Raw genomic sequence first — 23942 nt, forward strand, 5'->3', positions numbered from 1 at the left:
AAGATGGCTGCGTCCATGTGCAACTGCGCTCGGCGAGTGCTTGCAACAAGTGCTAGATCGTGTTATAGGTATGCATTTTCTACTGTAGATGTAAAGAAATGGTGCATAGAGCGTGATTGTGTCACTGGTTATATTTGTCAATGCTGGGGGGAAATGCAACCGTAAAACACATTTTATTATGCGGCTACTTCTCAAAGTCTCCAGCAATCTTGGCAATGTCAAGAAATGAATAATGTATACATGGGCACCACTTGCCAGTCGTACACCTCTTTATGGTCCTTAAGGTTAGGTTTAGTGTTTTCTCAAGAAGGATCGAGGTTAGAGCATTGCTGATTGTGTAGAATGAATGGATTGTATGCCTTTCATTGGAAGAGAGGTCATTACTAACTCCCGTTATCCGGTTCACCGTTCCATCCCCGTCCGCGCCCATCCCCGTCCCCGTCCCGGTCCCCTTCCCGTCCCGCCCCCATTCCCGTCCCCATCCCGTCCCGTCTCCATCCCCGTCCCACCCCCATCCCGTTCCCGCCCCCACCCCCGTCAATCCGCTTGAAAGCATGTGCACATCCCAAGCCAGGAAAAATATATTTTTCATTCCTGAAGCATCGTCCAGTTTAAGTTGCTGAGACGTAATCAACATGATCATCAACAAACACTTAATTCCTTTTTGTGTCAGTCATATTTCCAAAGACAAAGCTCACTGGATTGTGCTGGATCTACACTGCTAAGAAGAATTTACCATTTTCACATATTTGTATATAACTCCAAATTAATTTGGGAGGGCTTAGATTTTGTTTGATTGTTTTTTTTTTGGGGGGGGGGGGGGGGGGTGAAGGGGGGAGGGGGGGGCGGTCGGGTTGCCTAGTGGTTACAGCATTCACTCGTCAGGCCAAAGACCCAGGTTCGATTCCCGACATTGGTACAATGTGTGAAGCCCATTTCTGGTGTCCCCCGTCAAGTCAAAAATTAGAGGAGGGAATAAAAATTTGAAAAGAAAATCCCAAGTGACATCAGCTTCTTTTTTAAAACTTTTCACAGAGTTCTTGAAAACAAATGTTACCTGTAGGAGGAAAAAAATATTTAAAAAATGATGAATTTGCCATCTTTTGCGCCATCGTCTGCTGGAAGCTTTGTTTTGTGTTTTGAGTTAGTTTCGGCAAAGTCTGTGTATCAAGTACGAGGGACATAACTCTAGATTTATTATGCAAGGAATTTGGGAGTAGTGCACTTTACCGGGCGCACTTTTTCAGATCCAATTAGCGCTGTGGGGGCTCGAACGCGCTTCGCCGTCTCACCGGCTCTACTAAATAATGCGTTAATTACCCGACGCTCTACCACTGGACCACAGGCGCTATCACATGAATCACTGCTCGTTTAACAGGTCATTAGAATCCCCATTGACATGCATGCGTAATTCAGTAAACAATGAATTGCGCATGCGTGTGACGTCACTGCCCGCTCTCCCATTCATCTTTTCTTGAAACCACACCCGCAATTGTTTATGTCAACATGACCGACCAAGGGGATTAACTGGATTAACGCTTGAAAAGGTAAGAATTTATGGCTAACCCTTGCCCAAAGCCAGCTGACCCTAATGACCGAAAAGGGGTTTTGGATCGTAAAGACGTGTAAGTTTCCCTAAGACCGATAAACGGGTGTTGGATCATAAAGTTGTGTAAGTTTCCCTAAGACCTAGAACGGGTGTTTGATCGTAAAGATGTGTAAGTTTCCCTAAGACCGAGAACGGGTGTTTGATCGTAAAGATGTGTAAGTTTCCCTAAGACCGAGAACGGGTGTTTGATTGTAAAGATGTGTAAGTTTCCCTAAGACCGAAAACGGGTGTTGGATCGTGAAGCGAGAGTCACCAGAGCGTGAGGCACGGTAACGGTATAACGAGACAGCGGTGGCACTATAGCCCGGTAATTGAGCGGATGGTAGAGCTCGGGCTGCGCCCGGTAAACTGCATTGTTGCCAGGAATTTTGCTACACACTCATTGACTGAACGATTTTGGTGAAATATTAATGTCAAATTAAGCATCATACGTTTTATGGATTTTTTATACAATATTAAATAATCATGGTAATCTATAAAACATTTTGCATGTATGATGTTGGTGGAAAACAAATAAGTGTAAATTTAGATATATTTGTATTCTTCATCTAATTTGGAATAAAATAGGGTTGGCAGATATATGATCCAACAAATAAGAAACTATAGGCTTTACTGGTGATTTATTTTGTGTATCTTATGCAAACAGGCAGCATCTCAGGAGCTCTGGTGTATGCATCATACAGTCGGATTCATTAAATGTCCGACTGGCATGATTAGATTTTGAAGAATACTATTTGTATACATACTACTAGTACCTTTATCTTTCAGGTCCTGTACAGTGTCTACACAATCCACACCGGAGACCTTGGATACAAAACAAGGTTATTATAACCAGAAAAGAGGATATATCATGTTTATGTCAATCTGTCTTATGTCCATGACACAAGCCATCTTCCCAAGGCAAGGGAATTAACTGACAATAAAAGTCCGGTTTCCACCCTTGCCAAACAAGGCTGGTTTTATGGAGTTACATTTGGGCTGGACTAACAAGTCTTTGCATAGTCCAATCAAAATCGTGCAACAAAATCGAAATCCGGTTCGTAAACTGTCGTGCAGATTTCGGTCTATGGCAGGATATGCAAAGCCAAACTGTTGTCAACAGATATTTTCCAAATCTTTTCATGTTTTTAATCAAGGTGCAATACAATTTTCATGTATTTTTGCATTTTATGGGTCTGTAAGTGCAGCAGCCATTAAATGTCCGATTCTTGTGATTCCTTCTGATCCAAGGTCGGATGCCTTGTCCACATGACCAAAGAGGTTAACCCCGTGACATGCCACTGAAATCCCATAGATAACATCCTTACCTTGTCCGCTTGCTGAAGGGGTTAACCTCTTTGGTCATGTGGACAAGTTGTCCGACCTTGGATCAGGTCTGTGGTTTGAATCCCATCATGGGACTTGGAAAATTTTATGGCTGCTACATAATCATAGTGTTTCCATGGTTACATTAACTTGCATGTTTGCATGGTAAGCAGGCCAATCAATTTGATATTTATTCGTAGTAAAGTGATGTTCTCCTTTTCAATAATTTAAGTTACAATGGGGTAAGATTTATTTTAATATTTTATCATTTTCCTCGAACATGCCCAAATAATCTTTTTTTTATTTCAAATAATGTCTTTTTCTTTTTTTCAGCAGATATAGTTATCCCAAAGAAGAAAAAAAGGTGAATTCTAAAGATCATTGGTTCCAATAATATTCCATGTTTAATGTACAGTGGTGTCCACTGACAGTTATTTCAAATATAAATTTACAACTAATCTTTTAACAGGTTTGGTGCAATCATCATTGAAGTAATATATCCCTTCAACTTCCTGTGGTGAAGGGGGGCACGGGTGTCCCAGTCGTCTAAAGCGCCGCGATTCGCTGTGTAGAGTTGTGTCCCTTGGGCACGCCAGAAACCTATGATTGTGGGTTCGAATCCCAGATCGCCCCGATTATGTTTCTAGGTTTGTCAGCACCATACCGGTGCTCGTGGGTTTCACCGAAGTGGTAAACTTCTGAGACCTGCATCACTTCGGGCTTTCCTCCCACATTAAGCTGACACGCCACGATATAACTGGAATACTGTTAAAAGCGGCGGTAAACCCAACTCACTCACACACCTATGGTGAAGACTGATACAGATAAGCAGTCACCTGGCTGGCTCTTGTAACACATGATAGGTGCAGTCGCTAAGTGATGCACGTGACACTAATTTAGTAATTCATGCTGTCAATGGGCCAACTCAGGTGGGCCCTCAGCGAGCGGATTAAATCCCCTATTAATCCCCCCCCTAGCTTAACTACGAGGATAAATCTCGGACACAAATGATTTCTCGCATATAGATTTGGCAGTAATGTTTTTCCATAACAACAAAGATTTCAAGAAGCACAGAGTAATGTGTAAGTCATCAAGTGTACATGCTGTATATCAGTGTCTATGGTGATAATGTCTTGTGCTTTGGAATCTGTCCAATTTGGTCTCGGTCGGGACCGGTAAAAAATTCCAGTTTGCAGCGAGGTCCAAAATGTATTCACTAATATTTCTGTTGTTTCCAGGGATTCTTTGTCTATACTTCAAGCCTTGGCATCAACTGTTGGCAAGGTATGGAAATAAGAGACTGTTGTGAAATTTATTTGGTAAAGTATAAGTGTTAACTTGCATGTAACACTGGCTAGGCCAGACTTTGCGTTTGTTTATGGATAGTGATAGTCATTAATGAAAAATTTGATTGGTAGGTCATTGCATTTTTTTTAATCATCTTTGTTTAATTTGGATAAGCAGGTGATAAAACGCAACTTGGCCTGGTCTCAGTCCTTATCGATATTTTAAATCTAAGATCTGACAGCAGCATGTCATTATCATTTATATTGTCAAAGCGTTAATTTTTGTCAACGGTAGAAAAAAACCCCTTGTCATTCGGATTTTTTTCTTCTGAATTTTCAATTTTTATGGTCAACGGATAAATAAATCAAGCAAAACAAAATGTAAATCTATAAGATTGTACTGTAAAGTTGATGTCTTCAGTCTGGTCACCTGTTCATGTTGGGAGTTCACTTGTCTATAGTGTTGGATATGCTGTTGGGGGTATATGCTGTTTGGCTGTTCAGAGTTGCATCCCTTTGGCATATCAGGAACCTAGGATTGTTCTAGGTTTGACATCACCTTACCTGTGGGTTTTAGCACAGTGGTAAACCTCTAAATCCTGCATCACTTTCCTCCCACAAGTTGCATGCCGTGATATCACTGAAATACCGGTCAAAGAATGAAACCCAACTCTCACATGCACGTTTGTTGAGGCAAGGATGCTACATTTGTTACAGGATGAGACAGCTCCCAAATACATGTTCATGGACGACCCCTTCCTGATTCCATACTCGTATTCTGCAAAGGTAGGTGTTTCAAATATTGTCATGGTTCATCAATACGACAGAAGCTCAGTGGTAGATCCCTGGCCGCTGCTACCAAAACATATTAAAAGATGGTACTTGCTCCCTGTGAAGATCTGGGATAGAATAGGACTTCAGCAACCATGCTTGCCGTAAGAGGTGACTATGCTTGTCGTAAGAGGCGACTAACGGAATCAGGTAGTCAGACTCGCTGACCTGGTTGATGCATGTCATCGTATCCCAATTGCGTGGATCGATGCTCATGATGCTATCACAGGATTGTCTGGTCCTGACTCGAGTATTTACAGACTGCCCTCATATAGCTGGACTATTGCTGAGTGTGTCGTTAAACAACAAACAAACAAAAGTTGCCTGGTGCTTGGCATAACAGTGCTACAGGACTGCCCAGCTCAGTGTCGGGGTAATAACATGACTGAGGTTGGTATTCATGTAAAACTGCAGCACGGTATCTCAGTGGGCTAGCAATACAAAACCGGTATTAGTCCAGACTCGTACAAGCATCAACACGTGCCTGTATGTCGCTATGTAAACACAATAACCTTGAACGAGAAATTAAACCCCGTGTCACCTTACCTCCACTTATAGCATTGTTACCAACATTTGCTGGTAAATGTTGAATATGCTTCGTGAAGTGTGGGGCGCACCCCTGCACCTCCTCTGCATCCACACAGGAACAGCATATGCCTGGTACATGTTTTAGTCGGTATGTTTTTAACTTGTGGATATTAATCATCATCTCCATGTATTTTGTCTGCATGTTTTTGATCTCAGTACTATATTTCAGAGGAATTTTGCCTTGTCCAAAGCGTCTGGGCGGAAAGCTGCCCGTTTCATGGTGAACAAGTATCCCCGCTACTTCAGAAACAGCCCTGCTGACCCACCCATTGAGGTATTGTGTTTTTATCAACGTTATCTTTACAGAGACCATCATGTCCTTTTTGATATAACTGAATTATGTCTTTTGCCTGTTGTTATATTGAAAAATTCCTAATTGTTTTATTATGTTTCCATGGAAACAGTTTCAACTTAGTCTCAAATGATGGTAGGTTTCGTTTCTGGGCCATTCAAAAGAAAACCATTCATTGTTTTTCTACAAATTTCTACACTTATGCATAGGTCATCAGCTAAAGTGGTGCCTTTTGCTATTTTGAATTTTTCAATATTATGTTTTTTTATGTTTCCATGGAAACAATTTTGACTTAGTCTCAAATGCAGGTATGGTTCGTTTCTGACATATTTCACTGAAATTCGAGATATGCATTCGTCAGCTTCACTGGTGTTATTTGCTATTTTGAAACTTTTCTAAGTTTTATTTTGTAACATTCCCATGGAAACTATTTCATAACCATAACTCTCAAACTAATGAATCTATTTACATGTGCAATGACCATATGCTCAACTACTGCCTTTTCATATTTTAATTTATTTTTTTTTAATTTGTTGTGTTTCCATGGAAACAATTTGGACTAAGTTTCAAACAAGAAGCGTTTGTTTCCTGCCAAAACTCTGAGTTAATGAATCTTTCTGCAAAGAAACCATTATCTTTTTTTGCTATAATTTTTTTAAGATACACTATACAATAATTATCGGACTTTCAAACACATTTACAGTAACAAATTGAACCAATATATCCTAAGAAAGTAGGGGGAGACATATGTTTTTTAGTAAAAGCACATTCTAGTTTACTATGATTTTCAAGATCTATGCCCTTGCTGCACCAGGATCTGTATTCTAGTGTTACACAGTCTCATTAAAATCTGACCCGTGAAGGTCCGGGGTAGAATAGGTCTTCAGCAACCCATGCTTGCCGTGAAAGGTGACTATGCTTGTCATAAGAGGTGACTCGCTGATTTGGTTGGCGCATGTCATCGATCCCAATTGCATGGATTGATGCTCATGATGTCAGTCACTGGATTGTCTGGTCCATACTCGATTATTTACAGACCACCGTCATATAGCTGGAATATTGCTGAGAGCGGCATTAAACAACAAACAAACAAACATTAAAATCTGATCTTTAACACTTATTTAATACATTCTGCATGAAGACCTCACAAGTCCTCTATTGGAACTGGTACTCTATAGTAATTGTCCCATTTCTGTTCGTCAGGCGTTAGTGCCCAAACCAGACAAATACAAGCATCGCTTTGTGAATGAACTGGCATTGAATGAAAGGATTGAGAAGAGACGGGTGACAGATGCAGTGGATATCTATAAAAGCCTAAAGAAGGAAGGTATGTCACCTATTTATAGTTCACAAATCTCATTAGTAGGTTTAGCATCAAACATGCTTGCTGAATAACAGGATGATCCTTAACAAACATGGGCGGTCAGTAGTCTAGTGGTTAAAGCGTTCGCTGTCACGCCAAAGACCCGGGTTCGATTCCAACATGGGTACAATGTGTGAAGCCCATTTCTGGTGTCCCCCGCTGTGACATTGCTGGAATATTGCTAAAAGCCGCGTAAAACCATACTCACTTACTTAACAAATGTACATCCTTTTGGATAATCACTTGTGGTTTGTTGCAAGTAATGATGTTTCGATGTAGATTCTTACACCGTTATCGCTGCAGTGACACCAACCAAGTGATGAGGGGGATACATGCAGGATATGCTGTGATAAGCAGCAGATTAACATGGACAACAACAGGTGATAGATAACAAGAAGCACACAGATAATTGGATGAGGCCAAATGTTATTCTTACTGTACATTTGGCTTCATCCAATTACCTGTATTAAACCCTCTGCTTATCACAACATGCAAATGCATACATACCCTTCATCACTTGGTTCTTGTCCCTCCAGCTTGCTAACGGTGTAAGAATCTACAGCATCGCTATATGCAATAAACCAGAAGTTGTAATCCTTAAAGTTGTACGTTTTCTTACATACTAACCAGCTTCTAGAGTGCCTATCAATCAGCTAGGATGATCCTTGGTTTGTCAGCACCCTACCTGAGTTCAACTTGTAATCATCTAAGACCTGCTTGCAACAGACTTTTTTCCAACATGAGGCTGTTATGCTGTGATATGAGTATCTATCTGGCTATCAATATTTATGATAGAGGTCGATCATCCCTGACTAAATTTCTATCAGTTATCAATAAATATTGGAGAAGTAACTTACAGCAAATATGCAAGAAAGTTCTGAAGAAAATCAACATATTTCATGCCACTGGTGAGCAGTGACACATTTATGCATGGACTACTTTGTGGACATTTGAGATGACAAAAACAGTTGCTTTTCCTCTTTGACAATTGACATTATTCACAATGACAGGTCTGTTTCGGAAAATCTAAACTTTATTTCATCACAATAGTTATGTGAGTTATTATTGCTGACAACATTTTCATATCGATAATGGTTCATATTTCTTCCCATTGACAATCATTCCGATTATCGATCTTAGTCCTAGATATGAGTGAATCATTGTTTAAGGCAGCAGTAACCATGACTACCTCCCCTCCGTGTTGCTTTGACCGCCTCCGTGGTCTAGTGGTAGAGCGTCCGCCCGGAGAGCGGAAGGTCCGGGGTTTGATCCCCGGCCGCGCCATACCAAAAGACGTTAAAAGATGGTACTTGTTTTTACCCTGTCTGGCGCTCGGCATTAAGGGGTTAAAACAAGGACTGGTCAGCTCGGAGTCAGTATTCTGTGTCTGAGTGGGGTATTCGTGTTAAACTGCAGCATGGTATCTCAGTGGGCTAGCACTATAAATCGACATCAGTCCGGACTAGTACAAGCAGCCACACAAACACACACACGTACATGCACGTCGCTATATAATCTTGGATGCGACGTTAAACCCAATTTCACCTCACCTCACCTCACCTCACCTCACCTCGCAGTGTTGCTCTGCTGCAGGTGTACAGATCAGTGCCGACACGCACCAACGCCTCCTGGATCTGCTGTGTGTCTACAACAGTGCAGAGCCCGCAGACAAACTGCTGCCTGAAGAATTTGAATTTCGACAAGATATAGGGAAAGATTCCCCCCGAGGTCCGTCCAAGTCGTGGAAGTAGGTCCCTGTATATGTCATGTACAGATCATGTTTCCATCATCGACACAATGTGCATATGTCGGCATCATCGAGTCAGTGTATAATTACTCATTTAACACAAACTGTAATGGAATTTACTTGATCTACAGAGTTAAATTACTCCCTCCCTTCATCTCTGTCTGTCTGTCTGTCTGTCTGTCTGTCTGTCCTCCATGTTAGGCCCATATCTGGTGTCTCTACCCCCTTCACATTAAATAGAACATATCTGGCAATGGTGACACTAAGCTGCGGCAAACATTTGTATTTTATGTTACTCCAACATTTACTGATAGATGATGATGATGATGATGATGATGATGATGATGATGATGATATTCCTCCACAGCAAGAATGGCATGGCCCAGGCTGTTTTTGATGACATGGAGGAGAAGACAGCAGAGGCTTACAAGAGCATGATCAGAGGGCTGTCTAAAGTAAGAACTTCATCATTGGTCACTGACATCATAGAATTGATTAGGGCTAACATTCAATAATTACAGATTGACCGGATGAAGTGATGGTTTATGTTCACCACTTTGTATGCTGTATCCATAGTAACAAAACCAGTAGGGATTCCAGGTTAGAACATGTTTCCAGCATGAATTAATGAATCAGGTTGTCAGGCTTATATGGCGTTACTCGCTCACCCGCCCGCCCACCCACAATCATATGAGATCACAGTCCGATAATATTTTCTTGTGTTTTCAGTACAGAGGTCATGACAGAGCAATCGAGTACTATGAAGAAATGGTGGCTGCGGACATGCCGTGTATGTAGAACTTGACCCATAGGATCAGTGTTCCCGCTGGCCTTGAAACTGTCAGTCGTGGTGGACTGGCAACCCTAAAAAAACCAGTCCCCCCTAATATTTGTCAGTTCCAACTTTAGACAAATACAAAAATGTATGAAAATTACCTGGTTTTAATTATTTCAGCATCATGTTCAATGCAATGATTAGGTCTTCAGCAACTCATGCTTGCTGTAAAAGGCGATTATGCTTGTCTTAAGAGACGACTAACGGGATCGTGTGGTCAGGCTCACTGTCTTGGTTGATACATGTCATCGTATCCCAAATGCGTGGATCAATGCTCATGATGTCAATCACTGGATTGTGTGGTCCAGACTCGATTATTCACAGACCGACGTCATGTAGCGTGAATAATGCTGAGAGCGGCGTTAAACAAATAAACAAACAAACAAACAAAAAAGCAAACAAACAAACAAACAAAACTTCAACTCTGAAGTAAGTTAGTTAGATCTACACGTCATTGACATAAAGTTCAGACCAGTTTCTCCTTTTTTAAATATTTGAGACTAAGTCGCTACAAATATATATTTAACGTCGAAGCAAAGAGAAATGTAATTTCCTTGCACTAAAAATAGACACGGGGAAACCCTGATGGTAGTTACCGGTAAACAGGATGTTATTTTGTTTTGAGTTTTTCCAGTCAGACCTACCCGGGAGATGCCATTGTGAAACTAAAGTGAGTATGTGCTGCAATCTGATTGGTTGGGGATGTGCAATAATCTGTGTATCTTTGTTTCAGTGGATACGCCAACATACAACGCCATCATCTACAGCTCCGTGTTCACAGACAACTCCTCCAGTGAGATACGCTGGCAGCACCTACTGGTGAGTTAGTCTCATCTCACAATGATACTGGCAGATATATAGAGGATATTTCATGTGTCAAGTGAAATATCATATTTCTCTCATTGATTGACGGGGGGTGAAGGATATCTCCTTTTTCCCCCGTCACGAGATGAGAGAAACATGATATTTCACGAGACATATGGAATATCCTATTTATTGTATACCTTTTGTGTAGCTGTCAACCGGAAAATAAAATTATTTCATTAAAAATGTACAACCTTGAAACATTAATTCTCCCCACCTAACACACAGGGACAGTTCAACAGCCCCTGTGCTTGTGACTTAAAAAGTAGTTTCGTGTTTGTAAAATCTTAAATAATCTAAACAAAAGTATTAAAAAATATTTAGGGTTACGAAAATTCTTTATCATCCTTTTAGATATGATTATGTACAAAATCAACTTGAACAAAAAACATTCTTCAAACCAAGGAGACCGCTGTTGGAAGCGAAAGAATACACGCTGGTCAAGTAACAAAAATGGCGCTTTGCGAAACGAATAGTCTTGATTGACGAGTTAAATGAGAAATTTACAGATTATAGAGAAACATTTTTAAGAGAATATCAAACGACAAAAAGTGATATTAACTCAATAAATGACCATTATTGTCATTATTTTGCCTTTTCAATGTAGAACTAGCATATAAAGCATGTCAACAGTTTGTGTACGTGCTAGACACTTACGATAAAGGGAGACAATTTAAGGGGAGATAATTCTTGTATGACAATAGTTCCGTCAAAGTATTATGTTCACTGCAATGAAAATATCACTTTTCTTAACTTCACAAAACTCAGTCATTCACACCGAAGTATATAATATATTACTGCCTTGCTACCCGACTGTACGTCTGCTGGTGAGTTAGTGATGATAGTCAACTGTAGCTGCTGACCCATATTTTCATCTGATCATTGAGAAGATGCTTGTTGTTTTATTTGTTTATGATCAGCACAGTTTTGTATGTTGGGCATCCAGTTGATAATATTCCTTGTTGCACAACAACAATGATGCAACTCCTAATACAATGTAAGGAACGTTTTGTATGTTTTAAGATCTTACATTGTTTGTATGTACATGGAAGTGTGTGATGATGGAAGGGTGTAGGAAGTCGGAACACTTTTCCCTAATCCATTTGACCATTTAGTGTCAGTAAAATATGTTGATGATGATGATGATGATGATGATGATGATGATGATGATGGGTGTCGCACCTCGTTGTTTCAGTGCCTGCTTGGAGAGATGAGCATGCGAGGACTCCGCCCCGACCTGGAGACGTTCAACCAGGCGTTCCTGTGCCTAGTGCGGATGAAGAAGAACACCAACCAGGAGCGGGCGTTCCATATGTTGACTGAGATGAAGAAATGTGAGATCGGTGAGTCTTCCTCAGTGATGAGGTGTACTACGAGGACGTTGATGCAGCAGGAGGACTGAAACAAGTCACATGTTTGCTTTAAAGATACATTGTTACTCACCAGTTGGCCAATCACGTCAGACATCGTCATGCATCCTTTCAGTCTACACAGATAGTGGCTATAGTTTAAGCTCTTCAAACTCACTTGATCACTACCTTAAATTAAGATTATACACCCTCTCCAACTGTTCTCCAACTCTTAAGTACTGTGTAGTTTTGTTTGTAAATTTGCCAGTCTTGGCTATAACCATAAGTCAGACCCCGAACACCTCAGTCTCAGCTATAACCATAAATCCGATTCCTGAACACCTCAGTCTCTGCTATAACCATAAGTCAGACTCCTGAACACCTCAGTCTCTGCTATAACCATAAGTCAGACCCCCCAACACCTCAGTCTCAGCTATAACCATAAGTCAGACCCCCCAACACCTCAGTCTCAGCTATAACCATTAGTCAGACCCCGAACACCTCAGTCTCTGCTATAACCATAAGTCAGACCCCCCAACACCTCAGTCTCAGCTATAACCATTAGTCAGACCCCGAACACCTCAGTCTCTGCTATAACCATAAGTCAGACTCCTGAACACCTCAGTCTCTGCTATAACCATAAGTCAGACCCCAAACACCTCAGTCTCAGCTATAACCATTAGTCAGACTCCAAACACCTCAGTCTCAGCTATAACCATAAGTCAGACCCCGAACACCTCAGTCTCTGCTATAACCATAAGTCAGACTCCAAACACCTCAGTCTCTGCTATAACCATAAGTCAGACCCCCGGACACCTCAGTCTCTGCTATAACCATAAGTCAGACTCCAAACACCTCAGTCTCTGCTATAACCATAAGTCAGACCCCCGAACACCTCAGTCTCAGCTATAACCATAAGTCAGGTGCAGACACAAGTCAGGTTGTTAAAGGCCTTGAATCATCCTCAAGTCACTCTTATATTGGTACAGCCAACGTTTAAGAACTGTCCCACCCCAAAACTTCTCTCAAGACTGTCATCTCTCCCTGTTAAGATCTGGCCACTACAGCACTCAACATTTTATCAGCGCTTCAGTCACTACAAATAAACTCGTACCTTATAAAATGTACCTTGGGTTGTGAACTGTGTCTCATATTTCAGAGCCCAGTCTGTCAATTTGGTCAAGATTGTTGAGCATTGTGTACTTCGAAGACGGTAAGTGAACAGTTATGTAACTTGCAACCATCGTAACATTTCAAAGTCATTAACTGTTGCTGCATTTCTTTAAGGCTGTCGGGGCGGGTCACGCCGAAGATCCGGGTTCGATTCCCGACATGGGTACAATGTGTAAAGCGCATTTCTGGTGTCTCCCGCAATTATATTGCTGGAATATTGCTAAAAGCGGTGTTAAACCATACTCACTCACTCACTCACTCACTTTAAGGCTGTCAGTGCCATCCCTTTAACTTGTCAACACCTATGGATGTTTGTTCAAATCCCAGGTAGCCCTGTCGTGATTCTGATTCTAGATTGGTCATGCTTGTCAGTATCACGGAAGTGGTAAACGTCCTGCCTCACCTCAAGAGTTTCTCACATCAGGCTTACACACGGTGATGTAGCTGAACCATTGTTCAAAACAGTGTTAGGCCAAACTCACTCTCTCACTCCGCATTATCATTGTTCAAACTGTGTTAGGCCAAACTCACTCTCTCACTCCACATTATCATTGTTCAAAACAGTGTTAGGCCAAACTCACTCTCTCACTCCGCATTATCATTGTTCAAACAGTGTTAGGCCAAACTCACTCTCTCACTCGGCATTATCATTGTTCAAAACAGTGTTAGGCCAAACTCACTCTCTCACTCCACATTATCATTGTTCAAAACAGTGTTAGGCCAAACTCACTCTCTCATTCGCATTATCATTGTTCAAACAGTGTTAGGCCAAACTCACTCTCTCACTCCGCATTATTATTGTGCTAAGTTGGTTTAGTGGATCAAACACAACTCGGTATAATATGGTAAACCCCATTCTCGGTGAACCAATCGGTTTTATTGTTGCAGGAATGCTGAACATGCTAAAATAATAATACACTAATGTTATGCAATTTATTTTATATCTCAAACAAGAACAAAGTTTCCTCTGATACAGGGGATAACATGTTACTTTTGAAAAAGGTGAAAAAATAGTAAACATCCTTGGCAGTTTTGATTTAGTATTTCTTTTTTTTCCATTTTGCTGACCAACCTGAATGACACAATGCCAAATTAAAAAATTTACTCCACAACTATATATTTATTTTGTTTTTACCAACCATAAGATAAAGACGTTTGGCCTCAGTGAGGTTCTGTTCTACTTCCAGCTGTACAGTCGCCTCTGCTTGGTGCCATCGTAGACCATCTGGAGGAACATGGCGTCACCTGGCGGCACCCAGAGGATGGTATGTCTCAGCAGCATCATCTCATCTTTGTGAAAGGGGGGACTGGTTGGCTCATTTGTTTAAAGGTGCTGTATTTCGCTAAGCACCCTTTGGGCGTCCCTTACAAGCCCCTCGGCCTGACATAAAACTATACCTGTGAGTTGTAATCCCTGATTTGCCCTGATTGTTTCTATACCGGTGCTTGTGGGTTTCAAGAAAACATGTCAACATTAAAGACCTGCATCACATGGGCTTCTTGATTCTTGATAACATATGACCACGTCCGTGGTCTAGAGGTAGAGCGTCCGCCCGGAGAGCGGAAGGTCGGGGGTTCGATCCCCGGCTGCGTCATCCCAAAAGATGTTAAAAGATGGTACTTGTTGTTACCCTGTCTGGCGCTTGGCATTTAAAGGCTAAAACAAGGACTGGTCGGCTCGGAGTCAGTATACTGTGTCTGAGTGGGGTATTCATGTTAAACTGCAGCATGGTATCTCAGTGGGCTAGCACTATAAATTGGCATCAGTCCGGACTAGTACAAGAAGCCACACACGCACATGCACACGCACACGCAAGTGCAATAATCTTGGACGTGACGTTAAACCCAATTTCACCTCACCTTGATATCTCAACATAAGTATTGTTTTACTTCCAGGGGAGTTCTTCAAATCAGCAATGGCCAAGGTAAGCTTGATTTTCTTTTAAATGTTTAATCAAAGTAGTAGATGAAACTAAATAATTCTCAGAATCGCTTTTAGAAATATATGCATAAATTGCATGTTTTTCCATATCATTTGAATGGCTAACCAAGCCATTTTCTTTCATTTATGATTCCAAAAAATGACACACCTACTAACAGACTGCTGTTTCCCAATTGGCTGATAATAGGATAGGTGGGTGTTGTGTTGCATTGTTGTGCTGAACCATGTCACTGATTTTGTATTGTCAACAGTTATTTTTGTATCAATCACTAAATAAGCAGTCTTTGAAGTTATTGTTGACGTATTCTTTTATAAGAATTGACTTCAGTATGTTTTGCATTTATGGAAGTATGAACGTAAAAACTGCATCGACACAAAACACAGTGTGATTTGAATTTATGTCTTCCTTGTTTCTCAAAGCTAAGAACATGACTTGACAACAGCCTCATCTGCTGCTGTTTGCTTCCAGTGTTTCATCAGTCAGAAGGACCCGGAGCTAGCTAAACGTATACACAAGCTGTTCAACACAGGACGCAACTTCACCGTCATGTCTGACCTTCACACCGAGTCTCTCTACTAGTAAGTACACGACCTTCACACAGAGTCTCTCTACTAGTAAGTACACGACCTTCACACAGTCTCTCTACTAGTAAGTACATGACCTTCACACAGAGTCTCTCTACTAGTAAGTACATGACCTTCACACAGAGTCTCTCTACTAGTAAGTACATGACCTTCACACAGAGTCTCTCTACTAGTAAGTACACGACCTTCACACAGAGTCTCTCTACTAGTAAGTACACGACCTTCACACAGCGTCTCTCTACTAGTAAGTACATGACCTTCACACAGCGTCTCTCTACTAGTAAGTACATGACCTTCACAAAGAGTCTCTACTAGTAAGTACATGACCTTCACACAGAGTCTCTCTACTAGTAAGTACATGACCTTCACACAGAGTCTCTCTACTAGTAAGTACATGACCTTCACACTCAGTCTCTCTACTAGTAAGTACATGACCTGCACACAGAGTCTCTCTACTAGTAAGTACATGACCTTCACACAGCGTCTCTCTACTAGTAAGTACATGACCTTCACAAATAGTCTCTCTACTAGTAAGTACATGACCTTCACACAGAGTCTCTCTACTAGTAAGTACATGACCTTCACACAGAGTCTCTCTACTAGTAAGTACATGACCTGCACACAGAGTCTCTCTACTAGAAAGTACATGACCTTCACACAGAGTCTCTCTACTAGTAAGTACATGACCTTCGCACAGTCTCTCTACTAGTAAGTACATGACCTTCACACAGAGTCTCTCTACTAGTAAGTACACGACCTTCACACAGAGTCTCTCTACTAGTAAGTACACGACCTTCACACAGAGTCTCTCTACTAGTAAGTACATGACCTTTACACAGAGTCTCTCTACTAGTAAGTACATGACCTTCACACAGAGTCTCTCTACTAGTAAGTACACGACCTTCACACAGAGTCTCTCTACTAGTAAGTACATGACCTTCACACAGAGTCTATGAATAAGTAAGTGACCTTCACACAGTCTCTGAAAAAGTACATGACCTTCACACAGTCAAGGAATAAGTACATGACCTTCACACAGAGTCTATGACTAAGTACATGACCTTCACACAGAGTCTATGAATCAGTACTTGACCTTTACACAGTGTATGAATAAGTGTAGGACCTTCACACAGTCTATGAATAAGTATGTGACCTTCACACAGTAGATGAATAAGTACACGACCTTCACACAGTGACCATGAATAAGTACATGACCTTCACACAGTCTATGAATAAGTACATGACCTTCACACACAGTGTCCATGAATAAGTACATGACCTTCACACAGCGTCTTTCCACTAGTAAGTACACGACCTTCAATCACAGGGAGAAGCCTTGTGTCGGCCCACTCTTGTATGGAGTTTACTTCCCCAAAGGTATGGTGAGGAACATAAAACTGAAAGTGTTCTCTTCCTCATGTTACCGATTCATTCTGAATTTATCAGGAATTCACTGTAGATAAGAACAGTAATTAATTTTGCTTGAGATAAAACAAAACGACTTTCTTGTTTTGTTTATTTAAGTTTTCCTCGAACTATAATAATGAAGTTTGAATGTGGCCTTTAGGTAAAGAAAATTTGGAACTAACAAAGTTAATAAAACCAGTGATGTGCAATACATATCATTGAAGGGAAGTAGTATTTACTTGTTGGTTGTGTTTTATGTCACATGTTTAAGTTGGAGTAATCCAGCTGCTGATAAGTGGTGTGAAACTCACTCCATTTCCTTGTTTCTCTCCAGCAACTTCTTCTTCCGAACTCTGTGTTTGATGGACGACATTGACACCGTCATGGACTACTACACCAGCATCGTGCCTTGTGTAAGTTGCCATGGTTACAACTTTCCCTGTTGACCTTTATCTTTCTAATTTTTGATAAAGAGAAGAGAGAGTTGTCTGTGTCTTGTGATGCCGGGTTACAGCTGGTCCGCAGAACCTGTGCTCGAGGTTAGGCTTCGTGACTTGGTTGATTGCATGTCATTGTAACCGGACAGTGTGGGACCTTGCTCATTATATCAGTCACTGGTTTGTCTCGGTCACTCGCTAGATTATGTGTCATTGTACTCAGACGGCATGGCTTATTGGTCATAATATCAATCACTGGATTGTCTGGTCAAGACTTGATTATTCACGGTCAGCCATCACTGGAATATTGCTGTGTGGTTACAAACAAATATAACAAACAATGATTGTTTTCAAACATATATTTAGATCTTTTGAAATATCTTTCCTATGATTGAATTATTGTTTTCTTGTGCTGTTAATGAATGCATTATTCTCTGTCCTAGAATTCAGCTGAAAAAGTAAAAAAAATGTTCATCCGAAATGTCTACTTTACATCATGTATTTCTTCCTGTCTCTCTGTCTTGTGCTGTTATTGAAAATTAATTACTGTAAATATGTTTTGAAACAAGCATAAAAATAAGTTGTTAAAACTTGTACCCAATATGTTTCACCTTTTAAAATGTTTATGTCGATAAAAGATACTCCTCAACATTTGATTGGGGTATTCTGGGTGTGTCGGACGGGGACAGACTGATTGTGTGGACAGACAAATAATACTCAACGTTGCCAAGTAACTGAAGCGTGTTCGTTCAGCTTCATGTCAAGTTAATTAAACATATGAAAACCATTTCATAAGTGATTGTCTTCTATTTTCTTAATGCCAGTATTCCAATCAAATGAGTTGAGTGTTTTATCAAAATCGCTGTACATATTTTTGCTTCTGATTTCAGCAATGGACGCCCCATTTTGCTGTCATTCAGGAGATCATGAGAGCTGTAGAGCTGCACCAAGGTTACCGACATCTCCCCCAGATCTGGTCAGGTGGGTGCCTATGAATGGGTATGAATAAGACTTGTGTTAAGTGAGCCTTTGGCATTATGCAATTTATGTTCCTAATACATATATATGTTTTATAAAATACTCCCTTAGGCATGCCAAGAATGTGAGTTTGAATCCCGGTACACCCCTGTTTGTTTCCAGCTCACTCCACCCCTCCCTCCACCCCTCCCTCACTCACTCACTCACAGAACCCGTTTTGTAGCACCCTATACAACAACCCCTACTGTAGGAAGCACTGTCTTCAAAGAACCACTGTAAATATTTGTGTTTCTGTCCCCAGATTTGGTGAGACTTGACATTTCCCGGCCGCACGTGCTGAACCTAATCCTTGGCCTGATGGTGAAGAGCCCGAGAGAGCCAGAGGTTGGTTGGACATGCATCTCTCTTGTCGTTAAACTTTATACCACAACTATCAACAATCAGCTTCACCCGTGAAGATCCGGGTAGAATAGACTATGTTTGTCATAAGAGACATCAGGTGTTCAGACTCGATGACTTGGTTGATGCATGTCATCGTATCCCAACTGTAGCTGAGCACTGGGTTGTCTGGTCCAGACTTGATTTTTTACAGACCACCATCATATTGCTGGAATATTGTTGAGAGAGGGGTAAAACAACCAGAAACAAACAACATCTTCTCTTACCATGAAGCTTCATACCACACTGCTGTTGCTATGGTCATGTGTACACGATGTCTTCAGCTTTTATGATTAGAAATTCATGAAACTTGATACACATGATTGCAAGTTGGGCTTGTGATTGCGTCAATACCTCCTTAGTAGGTCAAGGTCGCTGGAATTATAAGCATTGCTCAAACATCAAACAATTTTTTAAATTTATGTTAAATCACAGTATCATATTCCATCACTGAAGATATATTATGCTTATGTTAATCAACACCTTTCAAATGTCAGGGGAGGTCCAGTAGCCTCGTGGTTAAAGCGTTAGCTCGTCACGATGAAGACCCGGGTTCGTTTCCCAACATGGGTACAATGTGTGAAGCCCATTTCTGGTGTCCCCTGCCGTGATATTGCTGGAATATTGTGAAAAAAGCGGTGAAAAACCATACTCACTCACTCGCTCACTCAAATGTGTCAAATGTCAAGGTTACTTGGAAGGTCGTTCACCATTGAAATGAGGTGAATAGTTTCTCCGACTACAGTCTGCTGTTGTACAACTTTACTGAAGTTCGTGTTCTATAGATTATGTTATGTTTGTTTCAGCTGTCTGGGAAGTTTGCCGACTGTGCCCAGTTTCTGATCCAGCAGTGGAGGGAGAAGATCACAGACAGGAGACCCTTGGTGTAAGTACTGTCAGGGAATCAGAGCAACCCTTCATTTACAGATGTGTTTGTGAAATATCCAGGTTGGTATAGGGAAGAATCATAAAATATATAATGAAAATATCAACTCAGATTTATTCTTCAAAAAGTTAGTTCAATTTGTTGCCATGGAGTGTCTTTGAAGTCACTCTTGTTATTCATACACTTAAATGTCTTCATGCACAATTTCTTGTAGTGAATATGATTTTGTAAGTGTGCAATCAACTTGTGAAGAAGTGGTGTGATTCAGATTTATTTTTCTTCTTCTTTTATTTGTTTTTGGGGTTTGCAAATGTGTAAACAATTGTTATGAAAATATGCCTTATTTGCATATGTTGTTGTGTATGTGGGGATTCTGGGTTAGATTTGGTCCACAGCAGCCTACGCTGGTTGTTAGAGGTGACTTAGTGGATTGGTAGGTCCGACTCTCTGACTGAGTGGACTGGGGGGGCCAGGCTGAGGGCATGGCATAGTATGGAGATCCGGATGTATTGTTCACTGCTCCCAATATCAGTCGTATAGCTGAACTATTGCTGAATGCGTTGTTAACAACAAACAAACAAACAAACAAACGTGTACTTCCTATTTCCAGGTTGACTGCAGAAATCATGGGCCATATCATTTCTCTCCTGGTGAAGGGGGATCGATTCAGTGAAGCATGGTAAGTCAGTGTGATGTTGTGTGTTCCTCTACTAGTGACGATGATCAGTACCCATGCCAGTAACCATGGTGCTGTGGATGTAGCCCAATATAAATTCTTATTCTTATTATGATGTACAGATTAAAAAAAATATTATTGTTATTATCATCATCATCATCATCATCATCATCATCATCACCATCACCATCATCATTATTATCAAAGCTACTCTTCCTCACTGCATTATTTGTTCTTCCCCAGGGCTGCATTTGAAACATACAAGTTCAATGGTCGTGACTTGTCAGGATTACCAGGGTTAGTAAGCTTGCACGTATCATATACAATACATGAGTTTTATGAGGGACACATTGACATTGTTGACTGGCTCGTGTTACTTTCTCTCCTCATCCTTTATGTGTTCATCTTCCCAGACCATCCTCTGTGTGTCCGACATTATTGCCCATGTAAAGTAGTCACACCCAGTAACCACGGATTGTTGACATTTCCATGGAGGAAAGTCATGTACAACTAGACATGTGTTTGTTTCAGAGAGGAGACATTTCATCTTCTGCTGAATGGCTGCATCCAGGAGGAGGACCCAGAGAAGGCTGTGGTATGTGTTGTATATACAGTGTTGTGTGTTGTGTATACAGTGTTGTGTGTTGTATATACAGTGTTGTGTGTTGTGTATACAGTGGTGTGTATACAGTGTTGTGTATACAGTGTTGTGTGTTGTGTATACAGTGGTGTGTGTTGTGTATACAGTGGTATGTGTTGTGTATACAGTGTTGTGTATACAGTGTTGTGTATACAGTGTTGTGTATACAGTGTTGTGTGTTGTGTATACAGTGGTGTGTGGTGTGTATACAGTGGTGTGTGTTGTGTATACAGTGGTATGTGTTGTGTATACAGTGTTGTGTGTTGTGTATACAGTGTTGTGTATACAGTGTTGTGTGTTGTGTATACAGTGGTGTGTGTTGTGTATACAGTGGTGTGTGTTGTGTATACAGTGTTGTGTGTTGTGTATACAGTGGTATGTGTTGTGTATACAGTGGTGTGTGGTATGTGTTGTGTATACAGTGGTGTGTGTTGTGAATACAGTGGTATGTGTTGTGTATACAGTGGTGTGTGTTGTGTATGCAGTGGTGTGTGTTGTGTATACAGTGTTGTGTGTTGTGTATACAGTGGTGTGTGTTGTGTATACAGTGGTGTGTGTTGTGTATACAGTGGTATGTGTTGTGTATACAGTGTTGTGTGTTGTGTATACAGTGTTGTGTATACAGTGTTGTGTGTTGTGTATACAGTGGTATGTGTTGTGTATACAGTGTTGTGTATACAGTGTTGTGTATACAGTGGTATGTGTTGTGTATACAGTGTTGTGTATACAGTGTTGTGTATACAGTGGTATGTGTTGTGTATACAGTGGTGTGTGTTGTGTATACATTGTTGTGTATACAGTGGTGTGTGTTGTGTATACAGTGTTGTGTATACAGTGGTGTGTGTTGTGTATACAGTGGTGTGTGTTGTGTATACAGTGGTATGTGTTGTGTATACAGTGGTGTGTGTTGTGTATACAGTGTTGTGTATACAGTGGTATGTGTTGTGTATACAGTGGTGTGTGTTGTGTATACAGTGTTGTGTGTTGTGTATACAGTGATATGTGTTGTGTATACAGTGTTGTGTGTTGTGTATACAGTGGTGTGTGTTGTGTATACAGTGTTGTGTATACAGTGTTGTGTATACAGTGTTGTGTGTTGTGTGTTGTGTATACAGTGTTGTGTATACAGTGTTGTGTATACAGTGTTGTGTGTTGTGTATACAGTGGTATGTGTTGTGTATACAGTGGTGTGTGTTGTGTATACAGTGGTATGTGTTGTGTATACAGTGGTGTGTGTTGTGTATACAGTGTTGTGTGTTGTGTATATAGTGGTATGTGTTGTGTATACAGTGTTGTGTGTTGTGTATACAGTGTTGTGTATACAGTGTTGTGTGTTGTGTGTTGTGTATACAGTGTTGTGTATACAGTGTTGTGTATACAGTGGTGTGTGTTGTGTATACAGTGGTATGTGTTGTGTATACAGTGTTGTGTGTTGTGTATACAGTGTTGTGTATACAGTGGTGTGTGTTGTGTATACAGTGGTGTGTGTTGTGTATACAGTGGTGTGTGTTGTGTATACAGTGGTGTGTGTTGTGTATACAGTGGTATGTGTTGTGTATACAGTTGTGTGTGTTGTGTATACAGTGGTGTGTGTTGTGTATACAGTTGTGTGTGTTGTGTATACAGTGGTGTGTGTTGTGTATACAGTGTTGTGTGTTGTGTATACAGTGGTGTGTATACAGTGTTGTGTATACAGTGTTGTGTGTTGTGTATACAGTGGTGTGTGTTGTGTATACAGTGTTGTGTGTTGTGTATACAGTGGTATGTGTTGTGTATACAGTGGTATGTGTTGTGTATACAGTGGTATGTGTTGTGTATACAGTGGTGTGTGTTGTGTATACAGTTGTGTGTGTTGTGTATACAGTGGTGTGTGTTGTGTATACAGTGGTATGTGTTGTGTATACAGTGGTGTGTGTTGTGTATACAGTGGTGTGTGTTGTGTATACAGTGGTATGTGTTGTGTATACAGTGGTGTGTGTTGTGTATACAGTGTTGTGTATACAGTGTTGTGTATACAGTGTTGTGTATACAGTGTTGTGTATGCAGTGGTGTGTGTTGTCTATACAGTGTTGTGTATACAGTGGTATGTGTTGTGTATACAGTGTTGTGTATACAGTGTTGTGTGTTGTGTATACAGTGTTGTGTATACAGTGTTGTGTATACAGTGGTGTGTGTTGTGTATACAGTGGTATGTGTTGTGTATACAGTGGTATGTGTTGTGTATACAGTGGTGTGTGTTGTGTATACAGTGGTATGTGTTGTGTATACAGTGTTGTGTGTTGTGTATACAGTGGTAAGTGTTGTGTATACAGTGGTGTGTGTTGTGTATACAGTGGTGTGTGTTGTGTATACAGTAGTGTGTGTTGTGTATACAGTGGTATGTGTTGTGTATACAGTGGTGTGTGTTGTGTATACAGTGTTGTGTGTTGTGTATACAGTGGTATGTGTTGTGTATACAGTGGTGTGTGTTGTGTATACAGTGTTGTGTGTTGTGTATACAGTGGTATGTGTTGTGAATACAGTGGTGTGTGTTGTGTATACAGTGGTGTGTGTTGTGTATACAGTGGTGTGTGTTGTGTATACAGTGGTATGTGTTGTGTATACAGTGGTATGTGTTGTGTATACAGTGGTGTGTGTTGTGTATACAGTGTTGTGTGTTGTGTATACAGTGGTATGTGTTGTGTATACAGTGGTATGTGTTGTGTATACAG

General features: G+C 40.8%; 1 protein-coding gene across 2 annotated transcripts in view; it reads left to right on the forward strand.

The window, feature by feature from the left end:
* LOC139452354 (small ribosomal subunit protein mS39-like) overlaps positions 1-23942 on the forward strand; it is a 27761-nt gene continuing 3819 nt past the window's right edge. The window contains exons 1-23 of one of the 2 annotated variants that reach the window (XM_071233808.1): positions 1-68; positions 2378-2430; positions 3248-3278; positions 4153-4198; positions 4918-4986; positions 5789-5893; positions 7115-7238; positions 8868-9021; positions 9389-9476; positions 9751-9811; positions 10590-10675; positions 11916-12063; positions 13229-13282; positions 14430-14507; positions 15139-15167; positions 15654-15763; positions 17511-17589; positions 18504-18594; positions 18893-18975; positions 19836-19915; positions 20526-20594; positions 20835-20888; positions 21123-21186. In XM_071233808.1, the coding sequence (XP_071089909.1) occupies positions 4-68; positions 2378-2430; positions 3248-3278; positions 4153-4198; positions 4918-4986; positions 5789-5893; positions 7115-7238; positions 8868-9021; positions 9389-9476; positions 9751-9811; positions 10590-10675; positions 11916-12063; positions 13229-13282; positions 14430-14507; positions 15139-15167; positions 15654-15763; positions 17511-17589; positions 18504-18594; positions 18893-18975; positions 19836-19915; positions 20526-20594; positions 20835-20888; positions 21123-21186 (1821 nt within the window). In that variant the 5' untranslated portion in view covers positions 1-3. The remainder of the gene's footprint in view (positions 69-2377; positions 2431-3247; positions 3279-4152; positions 4199-4917; positions 4987-5788; positions 5894-7114; positions 7239-8867; positions 9022-9388; positions 9477-9750; positions 9812-10589; positions 10676-11915; positions 12064-13228; positions 13283-14429; positions 14508-15138; positions 15168-15653; positions 15764-17510; positions 17590-18503; positions 18595-18892; positions 18976-19835; positions 19916-20525; positions 20595-20834; positions 20889-21122; positions 21187-23942) is intronic. The other variant, XM_071233809.1, reaches the window with a different exon arrangement.

Source organism: Haliotis cracherodii, unplaced genomic scaffold, assembly GCF_022045235.1.
Source record: "Haliotis cracherodii isolate W230 unplaced genomic scaffold, xgHalCrac1.p SCAF_9, whole genome shotgun sequence".
NCBI lineage: Eukaryota > Metazoa > Mollusca > Gastropoda > Lepetellida > Haliotidae > Haliotis > Haliotis cracherodii.